Raw genomic sequence first — 16,029 nt, 5'->3', positions numbered from 1 at the left:
TCTTCATCTTTTATACATTTATAACTTTTCTCACTTCAAAACAGATTCCTTTTCGATCATCACCGTCATAGCCTATAACGTAGTTTTCAAAATCCATTTAAGTTTTAATCCCAAACAGTAAAACAATACTTACAAAAAAAGACAATCAAAGTACTAAACTTCATCCTACGACTGTAGACATCGTATCTAGTCATCCAATTGTTTTACAAATAAAAAATAATCGTCCCTTTCCCGTCACAACACAGTGTAAATATTTCTATTTCCTATTTAGAAAATATTCTTCTATTTTTTTCTAACACTGATTATTTTAAAAATATTCTGTTATTCTAATATTGGGAAACTTTTATATTTAGAAAACAAAATATAATGTAAATATTTAAAGTTTTATGCAGCTTCGTCGTCCCACTCTGTATCTATCTATATAAATAGAAAAAAACATAAATATAAATGAGTGCAACAGAATGGATGGTAAAAAACAAAAAAGATTATTATTATTCGTAAAGGAGAAGAAACTGATTTGTAAATATAAAAATTCGATAATAATAATTAATATTTATTTTTAATTTTAAAACATATTGTTGAGATTTATTTTTATAAAAGTAAAAAAAGAAAAGAGTATCTACAGCAGATTAGTGTAATGTTAATTTTGATATCAAAACAATGAAAGTGTAAAAGAAATAAGCGAGGAGGAAGTGAAAGAAAGAAGCGCGTTTGAGTGTGTGGCGTTGGGCAGAGATAATGAGATTAGGTGTGAGTAAGCACGTTGTGCGGTGCTCAATCGGCACCGTTTCAGGCGAGTCCAAAACCCATTTTCCCGCCAAATCCCAACGTTCGTCTTTCTCAGCCGTCAAGTTCCGCCCCGGCGATGGTTCTTCAGGTGAGTGAGACAACAACCTTGAACCCAAAAACTCTCTCGGACAAGGTTGTTATTTCGTTTATACTTCACAATTTCTCAACCCGGTAACTATATATCGTAGATTTAGCGGTTTCTAGTAGCAGCAGGAGAGAGCTGATATGCATAGTCACGTGGCCATGTCTTCTTCCTCTCATAGGTTGTCTCCCAGCCAACGCCTTGCAGTAAGTATGTATATAATGAACTTTGGATGATGCGCACGAAAATGTTCGCAATCACAATATTACACTCATGTCTTGAATGCGTTGTGGTCATTGAAGGGCAGGTGCAAAGGAATATCTTCTCATTAAAGAAGAGGTGAGGAAGGTGTTGTCTAAGGGAAAGGCAGCTGGGGTGCTTCGATTGGTTTTCCACGATGCTGGAACCTTTGACATCAATGACAATTCAGGTTTGTTACTAATGTTATCCAGTGATTCAAAGTTGCTGTTATTTTGGCAGTCCTCCCAGTTTTCTAGCAATACCCAATGAGGTTTTACTCTCTTGTACAATAAAGTGAGATATTCGTCTGAAACAGTTAGATTGGATATCATCAGGTTGAAAATTATCTTCGGTTTTGGTACTGATTAAATAGTTCAATTGGCGTGTTGCGTCTGTGTCAACCAACCAGAAGTTTTGTAATTAGAATGGATTAGATGATAGTATAAATGACCTTTACGCTGTCTATGCATATATTAAGCTTGCATCCACTACTACACATGCTTTCTCGATCATCCAATTTGGCATCATGAGCATAACACTAAAGCCATGCACAATTCCAAGCTTATTTTGATTAGGGTTTTGAGCCTTCCAGGAAGAAAACCAATCCACGCTAGAATGGTGACAAAACCAGGATAGTGAGGCAGTGATGACTTTTTCTGATGAGTCATGGCAAATTGTTTTGAAAGAAAATTATTATGTGGCTTCTCCTCATGTAATGAATTATCAATATGGAAGATTTAAGTTTCTATGCTATCTCTGCATTACCTTCTGTAACTCCGTTTCAATAGTAGTTCTTGCCTTTGCTCATCGATTGAATTTGCTTAGTAAGCGTTCGCAAGGCATGAGCTAAGAAATTAAAAAGGAAACTACGCGTTCTCTTATTATGTTTTCTTGGTGATAGTGTCATCATCACCTGTAACGTCAATTTCCTTATTCTTATCAATTTTAAAATGTGTGTGTATATTTATGCCCTTTCCATTCTGTTGCAGGTGGTATGAATGGTTCTATAGTCTATGAACTTGAAAGACCCGAAAATGCCGGCCTGAAAAAATCAGTAAAGGCATTGCTCTGTTTCACTATTTTTTTATTCCTTTCTATCACCGCTCCTTCTATTATTATTTGAAGAATTCCACATGATATTATGTCTATAGTCTAAATTACTTTATCATTAAGATAAATATCTTATCCTACATTTAACTGCCAGCTAATATTTAAGTGGATGTATATTTTTTAGGTACTGCAAAAAGCAAAGACTCAGATAGATGCCATCCAACCAGGTCCTTCTTCTATCTGATAACTGCTGCTAATAGTAAGTGATAATTTGGTGTAGACCAACACGTTTTCATATACCTTTCTTAGTATCTTGGGCGGACATGATTGCTGTGGCTGGAGCTGAAGCAGTTGAAGTATGTGGAGGTCCACCTATCCAAGTTTCACTGGGCAGACTAGATGCACTGTAAGAGGCCAGGTTTCTAGTATATTGTACTCTTGTTAGTATGAACTGCGTGACAAGAAACTGGTTTTTTCTCAACAGGATGAAAACAAGCAGTTAAATGTTAGTTTTGTTAGATTAGGTTCTCTGAAAATATTTTTTATCCAATTATTGAATAATGTTCAATCTGTTGTTTAATGAGAATAATCAACCGTTTTGGAGGAAGGAAAAATAAAATCTTCCAAGGGAATTTAACTCATTGGTTTTCACATAACGAAGCCCGTTTTTGTCTTCTATCAAATAATATTTGTATTCATTTTAATGATAGGGTGCCTGATCCAGAAGGGAGACTCCCCGAGGAATCTCTTAATGCTTCTGGTTTGAAGAAATGTTTCCAGAGCAAAGGCTTATCGTGAGTATGAGGGAAACTCATAATTGACTTTGTATTTGTGTTCTATAAAATGTTAGTTATTTTTACCTATTTGCAACTATACATCATCTAAAAGCTGTCCGATTGCTCATTACACGAGAATCTTAACACTACAGAGTTAAACTGATTACTATATCTTATAAAGTCTTAACTCTAGACCAGATTAACAAGGCAAAAAATATAGTGATTTTTTATTTACTGACCAAAAAAACGTTGATCGTGTGTTTATCAGTTATTATATAAACTTTTCAACATATTTTACCTCAATTAATTTGTTTAAGTATCCTTATCCTCTTGGAGTTTTTCTTCCATAGAACACAAGAACTCGTGGCATTATCCGGAGCCCATACTATTGGAAGCAAAGGTTTTGGAAGCCCAAATTCTTTTGATAATTCATATTATAAGGTCCTTTTGGAAAAGCCATGGACGTCTTCAGGTAATTTAACAGCTTATCTCCTCTAAACATTGTGTTTGTTTGTTCTGTAAACTTACAACCAATCATTGTTTCCTGAAGCAAACAATAAGGAAATGCTGGAGTTGAATGCATGTTACTTTGTTAGGCTTAGAGACTGGATTAAGACATAATTTCTGTCTAGTCTGTTCTGGGTCTTAACGTTCCAATCAAGTTTTTCAGTTTCTTGGCATCAAGTTTGTCTTTCTATAAACTACCACAAATGACATTAATATCTGGTAGTGTGAGTAAACTCGGTTCAGGCCAAATTGGCAGCTCTGCACTCATTTTTCTGGATAGACCTAACATGTCTGTTGGTTTGTTTTCATCATTTTTTTTTTAATTATTATAATTGTCAACTGCCTCTGTTCTCTTTTATGCAGGTGGTATGTCGAGTATGATTGGCCTTCCTTCAGATCACGCCCTTGTTGAGGATGATGAATGCTTAAGGTTCCGTATCTCTTGACAACCTATGCTACACTTGTATGAAATTGGCACACACTTTTTTTCCTTTTCTGGCCAAGCACTAAAAGTTTAGTTCAAAAGTGTTAAATACTTCACCTAATGTTAAGTTATCTGAAACAATAAAACAATTAAAATGAGAAGCGTTTCTTTTACTTATTTTCCAGAATTCAAGAAAATAACAAGTAAGGCAAATAATTCATCAATTGAAAACAAGTAACATCTTCGTATCAATTGGTAAAGGATAAGTTATGTCAGTTAGATTTCTGATATACTATAATTCGTATATTGTCATGCCCTTTTAAGCCTGATCCTTGCCCCTGGATTACGAGTTTACACAAAATACTAAACTTGAAGTCTAAAATGTCAATTTTCTAATACCTAGGTCATGTTCCCGAGCCTACATGTTTCTGTTCAAATGCTTATATTATAGTTGTTTGTTGGCCAAGGGACTCATTTAATTTCTGATTCCTTTTTGTCCATGTGAGCAAACAACGACGTGCTAAAAACAATGTTGTCATATAAGTAAACTAGAGTCAGTATGATCCATAAAATTTTCCATCAATCATGTGATTTGGAGGGAAAGATTTTAACAAAAACTTTTTTCTGGACCATTTTATTATATCTTATTATGGATTACTAAAAATTCACTTGCACGTTACATATCCTGGTGCACTGCATGTCTAAATTTCTGCTAATTATATGTTTCTTATTGTGTGCATAACCTAAAACAACTCCATTGATTGAACAGATGGATTAAAAAATACGCCGACAGTGAGAATCTGTTCTTTGAAGATTTCAAAAATGCGTATGTCAAGCTGGTTGATTCTGGTGTGAGGTGGAAAAACATGTAATTCAGGAGTTGAATGTTCTAACTTGCACTGAAGGGGCAACTTGCAGTTTTATTGACCTGCTAATAGTGTTTATGCAGAGTTGCTATGAAGCATCTGCATGCAGGGCGGCCAATAAGTTTCATGCAAAAGTTGTTTAAATTTAAAGTGTGAAGGCATGGCATATGGAACAGTTTTTTTATGACCACAGTTCCTCCTTTAAACACAATCAATCAGAACATACATACATATATATATATATATATATATATATATATATATATATATATATATATATATATATATATATATATATATATTAACACTTTGTATGGAGGATTGTTTCTTCACCATCACGTTTAGGAGAAAAAACACTAAAAAATTATATATATTCTCAAGTCTTGCCCTCTTTTATATGTTTCTAAATGATAAAATCATACGAGACGTTTCTCGAGTATTAACGTCTGCCAGTTTAATTCTGAAGCTTTAATATTTTCGTAACATTGGATGATTTAATATATTAAATTTAATCTATTATAAATTCGAATACTTGGATAAGTTATATATTTTTCTTATTTTATGGATAATTTAAGAGAGACTAATTCCTTAAGAGGGAAATTTAAAGAATTCAATTATTTATTACATTAAAACAGAGTTAATATGATATTTTTATTGTATTAAAACAATTTTATTGTAACAAAAAACATTTTGAGGTGAAAATATTATTTCTCGAAACATAATCCAGAAAACAAATATTCTCAAAGACCCTAGTTGAAACTCTCACCCATCAAACAAATACTCCACTCAAAAGCATGCTAGACATAACTTATGTTTAGTAACAAAATAGATTGTTAATTTCATGAATAACTTAAGTTCAAAGATTAAATGATAAATATAAAAATAAAAATAAAAATATAATAATATTAGACTAATTTGCAGCGATCTAATTAAACGGCACTTGTTAATTTATCCCACATTATCTATTATTTATTCCAGTCAGTCTTGTTTTATTTTATTTTTCTTTTCTTTTTATCTGAACGCAAACATTTTAAATAGTCTTTTTTTTTCTTTATATATAAATTAATAAAAATCTATGAGAAATAAAATAAAAGTACTAAAAAATTTAACCTTATTTTTATTTAATTAAAGCCAACATTATTTTCACTCTTAAAAATTTTCTTTCCTTCTATTTCCTTGCTATCAAAATATTTTTTCACATATAATACTTAAACTTTGAGAATGATGGTCAAAATAAAGCAACTCTATATTAGTTTATAGAGGCATCTTAAACATCATAACTATCTCGTTATTACAACTACAAGTGTTCATAACCAATTTATTTCATGGATACGATCCAAAAAAACTTTTGATAAGCTTGAATTTAAGAAATATAATATGCTGTATTTTAAGGACAAACTCAATGTCTCAATTCAATTCAATATTATATTATTCTCTTACTTTTTTTCAAGATAATTATGCAACAATAATAAAAAATTTAACTTAATAAAGAACATTTTTCTAAAATAATAACATATTTATACATTGATATTATTTATCATAAAACAAATATTAAAAAATATAATTTAATTTTATCGTATTTCTTTAAATTAAAGTGATCGATTCAATTTTATACCGTTTTCAGGTTCCTATTAACAAAATTCATCCTGCAAAAAGATATAGGAACTCAAATACTGTACAAAAAGAAAAAACTCCATGATTACAAGAAGATTAAATGCTGTAAACTAAACCAAATAACTTAATGTAATGTAACCGTAAAATGTGAGTACCTCAGAGAAAGCGACTTGACCTGACCCGGAAATTGAAATTCAGCATTTGGATTTGAAATGAAACCGTTGTCTCCTACACCACACTTCTCTTCTCACTCTCAACCTTACACTCTCTTCCTTCTCTCCTACTTTCATTTTCACTTCATTTTATTTTATATTTAAGAATGAATAAAAAATAATAATAGATAAAGCATCAGCGTCACCAACATCTTCTACAACAGTTTGAATCTTTCGGATCTTGTTGGTGGATTCGGATCCCCCATTCCCCAGATCTCTGAACCCACGATGCCATTCGGCTCTTGAAGCTGACCCCTCAGGTAATAATTTCTGGGAAAACATCAAAATCTCATTTTTGTTTCTCTGTTCATGTCAAGTCTTGTGCTTTAGTTAAGATGGTAGTGTACTTGTTGATTTATATTCTGCGGCTAAATGGAGCTTTGCTAAATGTTTCTTTTTTGGGATCAAGGTTTTTTTTTTGGGCATGGGAGTGCAGTGGAAAACGCTAATCTGGCTTGTTTTACTATCCCCTGATTTGATTTTCTCTGTTAACTGCACTTATTTTGTTGATGTTAGTTCATTGCTAAGTACTTTTTTTTTTCATTTGGTTTCTAAGACCTAAGAGAATGCTTTGGAAGCAAGTCTTTAGCTCCTGTTTCATAGTTTGTCTTCATGAGCTTGGCCACCAAGTGGAGATTAGATGCATACTATTATCTACCTAGACCTAGTGTGTTCCACATTATTCATTAATGTCTATACTTTTGAAGTGCCCTGTTTATATTCTTTATTACTGTATTTTATCTTATGTTATGTTGCTCTCACCCTTTTGACTGGTAAGTGACTCATGGCACCACCTGACAGGCATGCTGTTTTAACATGTCACTTTCGTCTTTCTTTCTTTAAGTGGGTAAATTGCATTCCGTTTGGATACATAGGCTGGTGAATTTGTCTTTAGAAAATGGAAATCAATCTCTTTTGATAGTAAAATAAAAGTCTATGAGGATTTTCTAGATATTTTTGGGAAACCATTCTGGCTTACAGGACAAATGATGAATTTTTCATATGAACAATCTTGTTTTGTATGGTTATAATTATTTCCTTTCACTCGTATTAAACTATCTCTAAGTAGCTGGTCATTGGTTTCATGAATATTGTAGCTTGGCTTGAATGATGGATCCAAGCAACCTTTTACCAGCCAATGGACTTGAAGAGGTCTACCAAAATGGTGTTAATGGCAAATTGTCTAACTCTGAAATGGATGGTATTACCTCAAATGTAGACCCTGCTGTCACTAAAATTGCACAAACTGAAGCTCCAAATGGAATTTCTGAAAATTTCATCCAGTATGATAGCACTGCAACTGATTACTCATCCAAGGCAGAAATCAAGGAAGGATCAGATGACTACTTATGTGTGAACAATGTCACCATTTCTAAGGTGAGAGGATTTTTATTCCCTTGAATTGGTTTAATTAACTCATTAATACTATTCAGATTTAGTATTTTATCTCATGTATTTTCTCAATGCTAGGAAGAGAAAGCAGAAATCATAGACCAGACAGAGCAATCAAAAGCAGGAAAAGGTTCTCTCAAGAGTAAGAATGCAAAGTCACCAAGCCCCAGAGGTGTTCATGCAAGTTCAATTAAAAAGAACAAAGATGGAAAAGGTGAAGAGGTAGTATCTACTGTTTCCAATGGTACTTTTACTTCAGACTCCATCCCAAGAGAGCATATTAAAAATAGATCATTGACGGACAAGCAGGCTCGACTGTCGAAGGTAAACTAACTTTTTAGTACCTTTGTTTGTTTATGAAAATTTTCATAGATGGTCAGGAATTCAAATAGTTATGTGCCCTTGGTTTCTTCTTTTATTATTTTGATTTTGATTTATAAAAAGTTACAGTTTTGGCACTCTGATAGTTCCTATATTTTATGCTTGCAGCATGCTGGGAAGTCTAGCGTGGCACCTTCGGAAGCATCAATGTATTTCAATTATTTTGGTTTTTTCATCATATATTAGTTGAAGAATGATTGGGTATGAATAATCCTCATCTTCATTAGTTGACGAGTGGACTTTATTTCATTGGAAACAGGGAGAAGAACAGACCACGATTATCAAAGAAAGGGCCCTCTGATAATCTTAATCTTCAAGAAGAAGCAGAATCTTCTTCGTATCCTTTTTTATTTTCTGGCGGAGCATTTTTTTCTTCTCACGACTGGAAATGGAGAGCTGATGCGGATTTTTTTATATTTATATTATAATTTTTATGAGAGTGACAAAATGTATGATTATGCTTTATCCTTAATCCCGTTGTAAGTCCTACTGCAGAAGATGCAAAACCTCGCAGGGTAGGGATGCTCCCAAATTATGGATTCAGTTTCAAGTGTGATGAGCGAGCTGAGAGAAGAAGAGAGGTATATAATTATTACTTGTTTCTGCCATTCTTTGAATAATCTCAGTTTTTTTAAAAAAAAATGTTATTATGGTGGCCAGTTCTACACTAAACTTGAGGAAAAGATTCACGCAAAGGAAGTGGAGGAGAGTAACCTGCAAGCGAAAACCAAGGTGATAATATTTGATATCTTAGTGGAAATGTAACTTGCAGATGTTGCCTTTTAATCATATCAATCTTTAACTTCTTTTATAGGAGACCCAGGAAGCCGAGATTAAGATGCTTAGAAAAAGTCTAGGATTTAAAGCAACTCCAATGCCAAGCTTCTACCAGGAGCCTCCTCCTCCTAGAGTAGAATTTAAAAAGGTAAGTTTCTCTGTGTGTGTGTGCATACCTGTTTGTTTGTCGGTTGCATGCAAGCTCTCTATTTGTACTTTTCCTAATTAATTTCTGATAGTTTTTAATTCATATGTAATGCACGATTTGTTGATATATACACCAGTGTGCCCACAGCACCCACATATTTATGTGGTCTCAAATAGTTAGAGCGTACAGCAATCTTCTATTCTTCTGAATTAATTTCGAAAGAGCCATACCAGCTGATTGAATCCCTTTTGTTCCTGTTTTCACTTCGTTCCATCTATAGTTTATGCAATGGCAAACCTGATATATGTTTGACAATTGTATCAATCGTTACTTGTTGTAATAAAGATATTGAAATTGTTGAATAATCACTTTGTTGATAAACATCAAATTTGAGATATTTTAAACTAAAGATAACAACAATTAATTATAAAATTAACAAAATGAAAAAAATTAAATACAATTATAAAGAAAAAATTCAATTACAATAAAAAATGTTAGAAAATTGATTTTGTATTCTTTCTTATATGTTTCTATCCTTTTATTCTATACTCAAAGAACTCCTAGTATTCTGAGTTAATTAAGAGTTCTTTACTCCTGATGCCTTAGATAGTAAAGCTGTTCATTGAAATCTAAATCTGCAATCCCTTAGGTAATTTGATAAATTTAATAGAACAGTTAAAAGCATGTCCAATTTTCCAATTGTGACAAGACTTAATTTTTCTATCTCTAATCACAAACAATTCTGTGTTAAATTCTTCATAGATAAGTAGACAAAAAACATATATTTTAGTACTGTACATCAATTCTCTAACTAGAGAATATTTAGCAATGCATAATGGAAAAAGATAGAGTCCAATATTGGTGAAACGTTGGTTGCATAAGTGTAGCCTCCACCTCCCACTTTTGGCCTCCTCCTCTGACGATTAATTGTTCCCAACCAAAAGTTTCATTTTCTCTTCCTTTTAAATTCTCTCTCAAATTGGGCCAAACTGCACCAAACTGCAAAAATAAATGTTCTTCGTGGTTGTGATGATTTTTTTACTTTAACTCTCCCTTTTGAAATGTTTCCACGTAGATAGTCTCATCTACAATCAGCCTGTGAATTCTTCTGATCCGTCTTTTCTTATTCCATTTGATTCCAAGTTAAATTTTTGCCCTGCAGATTCCTTCTGAACCATAATTATCTATTCCTAACACATTTATTTACAAAAAAATAACAGAAAATTGGGAGTCTAATATAAAATAAAGACAATTTGATGATAAAATAAACCAAAGAATGCAATTTTGTATAAATTGTACATACACACAAACAATTTAGACACACATAAGGACTCGAAACTGGGAGCGAGGGAAATGTATTTTAAAAACTAAATAGTAAATATTATTACTGTATAATATATGATTACACACAAACCTATATTAACATACGAGTCTCTCTTTTAAGGGTGGGTCAATATATAAATTTAGATGGTACAAAAATGAAAGTTTAATATATGTTATTGTAATTTTGGAAAAAATGAGGGGTGCAATGCCCACCCTCATTCCTAAACAGGTCCACAACTAAATGTGTCTCAAGGTTGGGTCTAGAAATTCCAAGGCCATGGAATGAATTTTTGTGAGATCCAGTCCTATTACTATAACCCATTCATCAATTTCGTTTTACTATCCTTCTGATTATTAAACTATTTATCGAAGTTTATATTTAAGTAATTCCAGTATTTCTTCTCAATAGATAATTTGACGAATTCGTATAATGCACCTTAATAGATAAATGATCTCAAACAAGAGTTAAATAATTGTAGTTCTGAAAAGATTTTTCAGAAATTGTGCTGTGACAATTATAGTATTTATTCATTTCAACCACCCTACTGATGTCTTGTGTGACTGACATCTTGATTAATTTAATCATCATTTTTGTAAAATTGATCCTAGATATTAAACTTAGAAACCAATGATATAACATCTTCTCCCATTTTTACTTTCCAAGTCATTTTCATCTTGTTTATTACTAAAATTGCAATGCTCATACTTGTCTTACTCCTGCTCAAGTAGAAATCCTTCGGCTCCAATGTATGTCTCCAAAGCTCAAATATAAAGTTAACCTCTTCCTTTGATTCGTCAACTAAAATTAATCATATTTTGTACAATTTAGAATCTTGTGTTTGTCCTTTCTAAGCGCATCCATTTCTTTATTAGTCAAGGACTCATAAACTTATGCTTAAGGAAAAAGTCTATCACCTCTAGGAGTTCTTAGACTATCCATCATACATGTCTTGTATAGCCTGAATATAAGTCAAGAAAAGAACACTTTCCTTTTTTAAAGCCTTCCCACGCTTGACATTCTATCATATCTTTTTCCATGTCTTCTCTTTCTTTGCTTCAATACCTTTTCGTCAATTCCGGTTAAAGTGCTTCTGTTGTATAGACTTTCCTAGTATGAAACCAAATTGATTCTCTGCAATCCTTTTTTTCTGTTTTAATCAATGGCTTCATCACCTTTTGTCTTATTGTCAGCATGAATCATAACTTTTATTGCTCTAGTTTACAAAATTTTGAATATCTCTCTTGTTTTAAAATGTATGAGTCAAAATTCTCCACTTTTTCTCACGTGGCTTCTTAAATCTCAAATTTAATAGTTTAGTGAGTCAAATGAACCTTGTTCTGTTTCTCATTTCAAAACTTGATTGTAACTATTATGTTGATAACAAACCCATTTCAAAATAAACAAAGGAAAACTGAATGAAACTTCGGTTTTAATAAGATTTTAGCTAAAACATATTTTTGGTTCTTAATTTTATGTATAAGTTTCAGTTTGATCCTCTCTTTTAAAAAGTTGTTTTATTCCTTCATCTTTTAAATTTGGGTCAATTTGGTCATTTTAAAATAGTTATTTTTTTTTGTTTTATTTTAAGATACATTTTAAACCATTGTTTTTTACTTATTTAGGAGGTGAAACTTATTCTATTTGGTTATAGAGCCCACCCAACTGTTACAAATTGCGTGAAAATTGAATCCCCCGGAACAACAAAATTGTCAATCAGATTCCTCTTGGCAGTTCCTGAAATCTAATCTTTACATGAATTTCTATGCTTCTGTTTTTTGTTTAAATACCAGCTGGGTTCCATATGAATTATGTGAATCTAATAAGACAAGTTCCATGTCTAGAATCAGTTATGAAATGATTAAAAATCCTATCTTAAAATTGAAAACAATAATTATTTTAAGGGACTAAATTGACACAAATTTAAAAGATAAAGGACCAAAAGAATAAAATACCTTAACTTTTTTACTCAATAACTGAATAATGAGAATAATTTATTGTGGGTATGAAAAAATGTCGGGGCCTTAGTTGTCATTGGACCATTAAGGCTATTGACATATTTTTCCTATGGCCTTGTACCTGGGCTGCCTAATGAAATTGTCTTGCTTGTTCTTACCTGTTGTTAAGAATGACTGATCAATATACGATGTATAAAATGAAGCATCACTGGATTTATAGCCATGCACAACCATAAAGTTTAGGTGTGTTGGATATTAGAATGTAAGGAAATGCCGAATAAGTAATTGTGACAAGGGTATAAAACTATTTTTTAAAAGAGTAATCAAACATGCCCTAGAACTTGTATTTACTAAAGTTGTTGGACCAACATTAGTTTGCAGGTGATGTAAAAGATAAACCTGTTATATTATTCATGGCACATATCATATGGTTTATGAAATTTTAGGTGGTTTTGTTTATTTTCCAAAGTAAGTTCACAGGAGTTTCGATTCTTATCTTTCTGCATTAAAATTATAGGTCTTAATTTGTTCTATACTTGATCAGGTGTTTCTATACTAATTTTATTTAAACTTAGACAGCATTCTGAAACATATTTCTTATATTAGCATATGGTTTTAAATCTCTCTAAGTGACACTAAAACCCAGTTTTTTATCCTTTCAATGGTGAAATGAAGTCTTGTTTGCTTTTCTATTTGAATGTTTCTATGTTGATGTCGTTTTATTCTTATTTTGTGTTTGCAAGTTTGGTCTTGTGTCATTTGCAAATTTAATAAGCTTTTGGACTTACTAATATAGATGCCCACTACAAGAGCTAAATCTCCCAAACTTGGTCGTAAGAAGAGTTCACTGGTTTCGGAGTCAGAAGGAAACACTAGCAATAGTGTTCGACAAGGTCGATTAAGTCTGGATGAGAAAGTGTCTCAGACTAACCTCACTAAAGGAGTTACTCTTGTTCATCAAAAGAGGACACAACGAAAGTCTCTTCCTCCTCGACTGACTTCTGAAAAGACCAGTTCATCCAATCCGGCATCTATTCGGACCCCATCTAAGGCAGTGAATGATGACAAAACCTCATTATCAGGTGTAACAACTGAAGTTACCACCTTATCCATTTCAACTGGGGAAGAGAAAGTTGAAGCAGTCGCAGCCACTGAAGAGAGCAATGTCTTATTGGATGAGACAAGTAAAACTCTGCCTCTGATTGTAGAGCCAAGTGAAGCCAAGTCACCTGCTGTGAATGGGGATTTAGCCATTGAAGAGAAACCGCAACAACTCACCTTGTCACAAGAACCTATAGTGGCAGAGCTCTGAGCAAACAAAAGGAACAGGACCAAGTATTATTAACTATCAGATCAATTGATTCGACTGGCGAATGTTATAGAAGCATGACTGAGATTGCAGAATTCCGTTGTGGTTTTTGATGTCATTTTGTCCAAGCAGCATTGTTTCTTGTGTTTGCTCCTAAAGCTTGCTGGTTTTGTCCTTATGATTTTCTGCTCCTCTTGGAGCAATGTATGTAACCATTTCTCAGGTTGTTTTTCTAGCTGATGTTATTTCAACATGCAACCTTTGTCTGTTTAGTTAATATGTTGGCGAAAATTTTGAGATAGTTTGCCATCATCGGTGGCTCAGTCACATTTTGAAACAAGCTGTGTCGTGCTTCACGAGCCATATGATTGTGGTACCGCTTTGCTGTGTTCTGCATCGACTTTCACCTCTGGATTCTACCTTGTAACCGCTTATGCTCAAGCAACTCAAGCAAATAAATACTACTTTGTTACATGTAGTTAAAGTTCATTATGATTCCCCCCTTACTTTTTCTGTAGTTTTGATCAGTTTTCAAATCTATTCTCTAAAATTGTTCTATTGAAACGTTCAGTCCTTCATTTTCTCAAGAACTCACGGCTCCTTCTATTAGAGACCAAGCCCTCTCGATGTAGCCAACAACCATTGGAATCTCTTGATCAAAACCTTATCTTTAAAAACTACTCATTTTTTTTTTCATCTTATCTACAGTTCTGGTTTTGGATGCAGACCTCTTCCATTACTTGCTCCAGCTTCAGCCCTTCACCTTTAGGTACTTTCTCTCAGCTGTTAATGATGATACTTGTTTCACTTGAGTGATTTTTGTGTTTGTTGTAATTCATGCTTCAGTCAAGTGGTTAAACATAAATTGACTTCCCCTTGAATGGTCTTTTTGGCTCATATGATCCTCACGCACGTTCTATCATATCCTATGTGAACACTTGTTATAATGCTTGACTTGCTCTGCAATTGCCTTCTCCAAATTCATTGGCCATATACATAAGGTCTAAGTCACCTAAACAAATCAATAAAAAGGAAGCAGTCGTTAAACTTAAATTTTGTTATATTTCCTGTACAAAAGTTTAAGGTTTAAACATTTTTTGTCTCTAAAAAATTATTGAATTTGTTTGTATTCCTGATGACTAATTAATTACTTTTTCCCAAAACACCAGTATAATGAATGTGCTACTCTCAGTTCTTTAAGTATACGTGGTATTGAACCACTAATGAACTTCTACATTATACGAATATTTTGTCAAAAATGTAGTTTTAGTATAGTTGGTTATGTCATTACAAAAACTATATTCATTACACAATCATCTTTCATCTTATATCTTCATCACAAACCAGAAGCAACATACACATAAGTAAATAAAACTGAAGTTATCATTCTCCTTTCAATCAAATTTGAGTTATAAAATGACTCATTATTGTTATAGATTTTACAAAAATATTAAGGTAAAAAAATCAAACAAATATATGACTAAGACTAACTCTTATTATCCACATGTCAGGTTTGGAAGCTGCATCATATATTGGTTATCCCAATATCTGTATTTTTTGTTTTTGGCAGGGTTATGTTGACCAACGTGTGAACACAATTTTAATTGATGAACTAATTCGGATTCCAAGAGCGTTTGTGGTTTGTTGTTTTCAACTAATATTGACTACGCAAATTTAATAAGAAAGACAATACATGTACGTAGATTTTTCAATCATGTGGTTGTTTTATTATTAACATCATATTCATTATGCATCCAACAACTTTCAACCACACAATAAAAAACGAAATAAACATATATTATAGGATAGCTATCATTTTCCCTTTTTTTTTTAATAATCATACCAGTTTTATGTTCTTTAATATCAAATGAGTTGTGTTAAGACTAATTCTAGCTGTATATTTCTTCTGAATTATTCAACGTATACGATAGAGAATGATTGATGAAAAAAGAAGCTTGCGATTGATTGTCCTTCTTCACAACCAGTAGAAATTCGTCACTAATTTATAAATTAAATGGTTGAATAAATTATAAGTACATACAACCAAAGTCCTTGAGATATTATGCTTTAAATTGTTAAAATTGAAGGTGAATCTGATTTTCATTTTTAAAAATTAAAAGGAAATAGAACTTCAAATTTCAAAATGATTTTTTGAGGAGAGAAAATATGAAAGTTTGAATTTT

General features: G+C 32.4%; 2 protein-coding genes across 3 annotated transcripts; both read left to right on the top strand.

Moving 5' to 3' along the window:
• The first annotated feature begins 653 nt into the window (after nucleotides 1-653).
• On the top strand, nucleotides 654-4,949 carry LOC108330815 (putative L-ascorbate peroxidase 6). 2 transcript variants are annotated; one of them, XM_017565381.2, is made up of 10 exons: nucleotides 654-877; nucleotides 978-1,077; nucleotides 1,174-1,301; nucleotides 2,101-2,171; nucleotides 2,346-2,388; nucleotides 2,471-2,567; nucleotides 2,872-2,955; nucleotides 3,288-3,409; nucleotides 3,808-3,874; nucleotides 4,638-4,949. In XM_017565381.2, the coding sequence occupies exons 1-10, from the start codon at nucleotides 739-741 to the stop codon at nucleotides 4,738-4,740; spliced, it is 954 nt and encodes a 317-aa protein (XP_017420870.1). In that variant the 5' UTR covers nucleotides 654-738; the 3' UTR covers nucleotides 4,741-4,949. The 2 variants fall into 2 exon arrangements, with proteins under 2 accessions (XP_017420870.1, XP_052732059.1); XM_052876099.1 differs by lacking the exon at nucleotides 654-877 and having other exon boundaries at nucleotides 978-1,081; nucleotides 1,179-1,301.
• A 1,571-nt stretch (nucleotides 4,950-6,520) lies between these two features.
• On the top strand, nucleotides 6,521-14,335 carry LOC108331918 (protein WVD2-like 5). The gene is made up of 9 exons (XM_017566930.2): nucleotides 6,521-6,820; nucleotides 7,658-7,937; nucleotides 8,031-8,276; nucleotides 8,442-8,482; nucleotides 8,593-8,670; nucleotides 8,818-8,914; nucleotides 8,994-9,065; nucleotides 9,148-9,258; nucleotides 13,334-14,335. Exons 2-9 carry the CDS (start codon nucleotides 7,668-7,670, stop codon nucleotides 13,847-13,849), a joined length of 1,431 nt encoding a protein of 476 aa, XP_017422419.1. The 5' UTR covers nucleotides 6,521-6,820; nucleotides 7,658-7,667; the 3' UTR covers nucleotides 13,850-14,335.
• The last annotated feature ends 1,694 nt before the right edge of the window (nucleotides 14,336-16,029 follow it).

This window comes from Vigna angularis, chromosome 4, assembly GCF_016808095.1.
Source record: "Vigna angularis cultivar LongXiaoDou No.4 chromosome 4, ASM1680809v1, whole genome shotgun sequence".
NCBI lineage: Eukaryota > Viridiplantae > Streptophyta > Magnoliopsida > Fabales > Fabaceae > Vigna > Vigna angularis.
This window is presented reverse-complemented; position numbering and strand designations above follow the sequence as displayed.